Source organism: Octopus bimaculoides, chromosome 7 (assembly GCF_001194135.2).
Source record: "Octopus bimaculoides isolate UCB-OBI-ISO-001 chromosome 7, ASM119413v2, whole genome shotgun sequence".
Taxonomy (NCBI): Eukaryota; Metazoa; Mollusca; class Cephalopoda; order Octopoda; family Octopodidae; genus Octopus; species Octopus bimaculoides.
Genome location: NC_068987.1, coordinates 109,506,286 through 109,511,387, shown reverse-complemented (window position 1 = coordinate 109,511,387; position 5,102 = coordinate 109,506,286). Strand labels below are relative to the sequence as shown.

Sequence of the window (5,102 nt, the reverse complement as noted above, 5' to 3'; positions counted from 1 at the left end):
TATATATATATATATATATATATATATATGTGTGTGTGTGTCTGTGTTTGTCCCCCCAACATCGCTTGACAACCGATGCTGGTGTGTTTACGTCCCCATAACTTAGCGATTCGGCAAAAGAGACCGATAGAATAAGTACTAGGCTTACAAAGAATAAGTCCTGGGGTCGATTTGCTCGACTAAAGGCGGTGCTCCAGCATGGCCACAGTCAAATGACTGAAACAAGTAAAAGAGTATATTATGTTGTGGTTTTGAGATTTTGATGATGTGATTGTATATTTTTAGAATGACATTGTAGGGTAGCTGTGAGAGGCCAGATCTGACTGGTTTGAACATAAAACAAGTAGAATATTTGGGCTGGATATGGCCAGTTTAAATCCTAAAGAGTTAAACAATGTATTGAACTGATGTTGAAGAATACAAATTTTCTAGTGATATTAAAATGTTGAAAATGACAAAAATTAAAATGTAATATCTAAAAAATACAGTTGAGAGAATTAAAAAGCAAAATCTATTTTCATAAAATTTCTATTTTGTTTTTATCCTGTTTCATTCCTTTATTTCATTGACCATAGTAAAAATGACACGTGTAGAATATAGATTGTTATATAAATAAACTGAAAACTAGCTTTTATTAAACTTATACATCCATTATATGGTTAGGCTTCCTGGCTTTTACCCAGGCAGTGTTCAATTCCTGGCATGGGAATGCATTATTTACAGGCACAGGCGGTGACCTCACATAAAAAGGAGATCTCGTAACAATTATCAAACCTGCCATATAAGAATGTTGGTACTCATCTCCAAAATGGAGATGAGTACCCCTTGTAGCAGTCTTGATAATTGTTAAGAGATTCCTTTTTACATGAAACCATTGGTAGCCTTGTTAACACACACACACACACATGCATGCACATACACGTATTCCAGGAGGTGACTAGTTCAAAGAAGCTATGTCCATAACATTGTACCTTTTCTCTGTATTTAATCACCCATTTACTGTTTTAGAATGTAATGTTTCTAGTCAAACCTCCTCTTCACAACAACATTTGTTTTACCGTTTTATTACTCCTTATATCTTCTACTGTTTTACTATTTCAGAGAATTTGTCACCAATGATACATTAATGAAGACTGACATTATCAACAAGACCATGTGACATTGATTACATAACCTTGAAGTGATTTATGTATTTATAAAAGAAAGGAATTGCTTTTGCAGTTGATGAACCACAGGCAACCACAATATGGAGGAGACATTGAGGAGTGAGGGTCAGGCTCACGTTGAAATAAAATCTGAGAATAAAGGTATATCTCATGAGACAAAATTAGATGTAGGAAAACAGTTCTACACCTGTGATGTATGTTTATTAATATTCTCTGATGTTGAAAGTTTGACTAATCACAAACTTACCCACACAGATAAGAAAACACATCACTGTGATATCTGCGCTAAAGTATTCTCCGACAGTTCAAAGTTAACTCGTCATAAATGTACTCACACTAGAGTCAAGCCATACTGCTGCGATGTCTGTGGCAAAACGTTCTCTCGCAATGACAATCTGACACGCCATAAGTATATCCACTCGGGCAAAAAGCCAAGCCGCTGTGAAGTCTGTGGTAAAACATTTTACACAATTGAAAATTTAACTGCTCATAAACGTATTCACACTGAGGAGAAGCCATATTCTTGTAATATCTGTGGTGAGAAGTTTCGTGAAAGTAAAGTATTAAGTTCTCATAAACGTATTCATATAGATGAGAAACCATACCACTGTGATGTGTGTGGTAAAAAGTTCTCTCAAAATGGCTATTTAAACTATCATAAACTCATTCACACAGGAGAGAAACCATACCACTGTGCTATCTGTAGCAAAGCATTTTCTCGGAATGATTATTTAAAGCGTCACCTACGTATTCATACTGGGATAAAGCCATATGAATGTGATATCTGTGGTAAAAGATTCTCTGGAAGTGGACATCTGACATGTCATAAACGTACACACACAGGTAAGAAACCATACCAATGTGATGTGTGTGGTAAATCATTCTCAGCCAGTGGAAATTTATCTTGTCATAAGCGCATTCATTCAGAGGAGAAGCCATACAAATGTGATGTCTGTGATAAATCATTCTCTCAAAGTGGACATTTAAGTAATCACCGGAATATTCACACAGGAGAGAGACCATACCAGTGTGATGTCTGTGGGAAGACCTTCTCAGTAAGTGGAGATTTGTCTCGTCATAAGCGCATTCACAGTGGTATAAAACCTTACCAATGCGATATCTGTGGTCGAGCATTTTACGAAATGAAATCATTAATTAGCCATAAATATAATCATATGGATGAGAAGCCGTTCAGCTGTGATATCTGTTTTAAAACATTCTCTCAGAACACTTATTTGAAACGTCACAAACGCATTCACACAGCTGTAAAGACTCGTGATTCTGACATGGCCAATAAAGAGCTCACTGCAAGTGAAAATCTAACTTCTCATGAATCTATTTTCACAAGTGAGAAATTGCATCAGTGTGATATCTGTGGTAAAATATTTTCACAAAAGAGATATTTGGTTAGTCACAGAGATATTCATACATGTGATAAACCATATCATTGTAATATATGCGGTAAATCATTCTCTCAAAACGAGTATTTGACTCTTCACCAACGCATACACATAGAAAGGCCATATCCATGTGATACTTGTGGTAAAACATTTTCTACGAGTAAAATTCTAACCCGTCATAAACGCATTCATACTGGAGAAAAACCATACCATTGTGATATATGTAGTAAGTCATTCTCTCGAAACGAATATTTGACACTTCACAAACGTATTCACACAGGAGAAAAACCATATTCTTGTGATATTTGTGGTAAAGCATTCTCTGCAAAAAAAATTTTAACACGTCATAAAATGTATTCGCACAACAGAGAAACCATGCTATTGTGATATCTGCAGTAAACAATCTTCGTATAAAAACTACTTAAAATATTTATCAGTATTCACACACTGGAGTAACTATAGTGTGTGTTAAATATTGGAGATGGATCAAATATCTTTTGTAACATAATACTTGTCATTTTTGCAGTACGTTTAGGCTGTAATTGTCATCCCCGCTGAAGTACAATGATATAGTAGTCATGTTGTTAATCAAATAAGATAAATTATGTAGCAAGCTTTAGTTAAGTGTATGTAAAAGTGATCTCATCTTACTGTGAGGGGAACCTACTGATCTAATTATTAAATGAGTGTAGCTTAACTAGGTTTGGCTTTTCCTACCTCACATTCTGTTTGGTTTAATACAACCCCTTAGATTTGGACATGGAGGCATTTGAGAAAGCTCAGTCTGCTGCACACATTTAGATAAAGCCAACAATTTGCCTTTTTATGAAAATTATTAATAAAAAATGTCCTTAATCATCAAGCAAGTAGATGGGCAAAAAACTAACACCTTAAATATGTCGCTTTACGTCTTTCACTAAAACCAAAGCTTCTAACCTCAAAACTCCCTGTGCTGCATAGACAAAGAACATTGCCCACGAGTGTTGTAAGTTTTTATCAACTCTGACCCCTTAGCATTCAGATCATTCATATTCAGCCGAAATATTGTTCCTGTCTTCTGTTCAAACTGGCCAGATCAAGCCTCTCACAACTACCCTCCAGTGTTAGTCTAAAAATGTAATCACAATCAAAATCTCACGGCTACAAAATAATGCAGGATAAATTCAATACAATGTGAATAAATAAACATTACATTTGATAGAATAATCTGAATTGTTGTTGGCACTCCGTCGGTTACGACGACGAGGGGGGTTCCAGTTGATCCGATCAACGGAACAGTCTGCTTGTGAAATTAACGTGCAAGTGGCTGAGCACTCCACAGACACGTGTACCCTTAACGTAGTTCTCGGGGATATTCAGCGTGACACAGTGTGACAAGGCTGACCCTTTGAATTACAGGTACAACAGAAACAGGAAGTAGGAGTGAGATAAAGTTGTGGTGGAAGAGTACAGCAGGGTTCACCAGCATCCCCTGCCAGAGCCTCATGGAGCTTTATGTGTTTTCGCTCAATAAACACTCACAACACCTGGTCTGGGAATCGAAACCGTGATCTTATGACCACAAGTCCACTGCCCTAACCACTGGGCCATTGTGCCTCCACAGAATAATCTGAATACTAAAGGGTTAACAATGCCTCAGGTTATCTTCTAAAACAAAAAGCAGTAAATACTTTGGTACATTACTCAGCCATGAAACTCTCTCATCTTGCAAACTGTGGTAGAGTCATCTAGCCCCTTGCAGACTCTTCCAGTCCGCCGTTCCTCAAACTAGCTGGCTCTGTTAGCAACCCACACATGCTGTTAAAAGTCCTACGTTTGCTCTCAACTAACTTTAGTTCCCAACTTTGTATTGCATGTTCTTGACTAGACATTACACTCTATCATCTCTAGTTTCACTTACCCAACATGTGAAAATCTCTTATCACATCAATCCAACAAAGTGATTAGTCCTAACTCTTTCCTTTCCATCAATCATAAGCAGCACATTCAATTTACATCCAGCCCTTCCAAATACTTCAACTTCTCTCTAACTATAATTATTTATCACAATCCATGGAAGCATGCAGCAGTGTGTCCCATCACCCTAAGGCAGTGTTGCTCAACCTTTTTGCCCTTGTGTAACCCTTAAAAAAAATTATATACTATATCTTTCTCATATTTTTTTCATCGTAGTTCATGTGGTAAATATCATATATGTGTGTGTGTGTGTGTGTAGAGTGTTAGGTGTGATGTACAGAAGTAAATATTGAAAAAAAAGTCGTCAGAATTTTAGAATAACTTCTTTCATTTATTTTATACATATATTAGCGCTTTCCTTTGTCTTTCAAACTTGTCAAATATAAATCTGTGAAATTACAGAGATCTTGCTTATTTATATAAAGACAGGTGTTTTTGGGGGTTTTGTTTATAACAGAACATTATTTTGTTTTTTTGTTTTTTTGGGGTGAGGCTTGTTTACTACTTACTGTATTGTTTTGAAAGGGTTTTTAGGGATGGTAGAAGAAGAGAAGAAAAATAGAGAATAATGAATAGAAAA

At 36.2% G+C, this 5,102-nt stretch overlaps 1 protein-coding gene across 1 annotated transcript in view; it reads left to right on the top strand.

The window, feature by feature from the left end:
• The window catches only part of LOC106881579 (zinc finger protein 665), a 12,331-nt gene extending 7,236 nt beyond the window's left edge, over positions 1-5,095 (top strand). Inside the window, exon 2 of the mRNA XM_014932033.2 lies at positions 1,102-5,095. Coding sequence (XP_014787519.1) covers positions 1,247-2,953 — 1,707 coding nt within the window. The 5' untranslated portion in view covers positions 1,102-1,246 and the 3' untranslated portion in view covers positions 2,954-5,095. The remainder of the gene's footprint in view (positions 1-1,101) is intronic.
• The last annotated feature ends 7 nt before the right edge of the window (positions 5,096-5,102 follow it).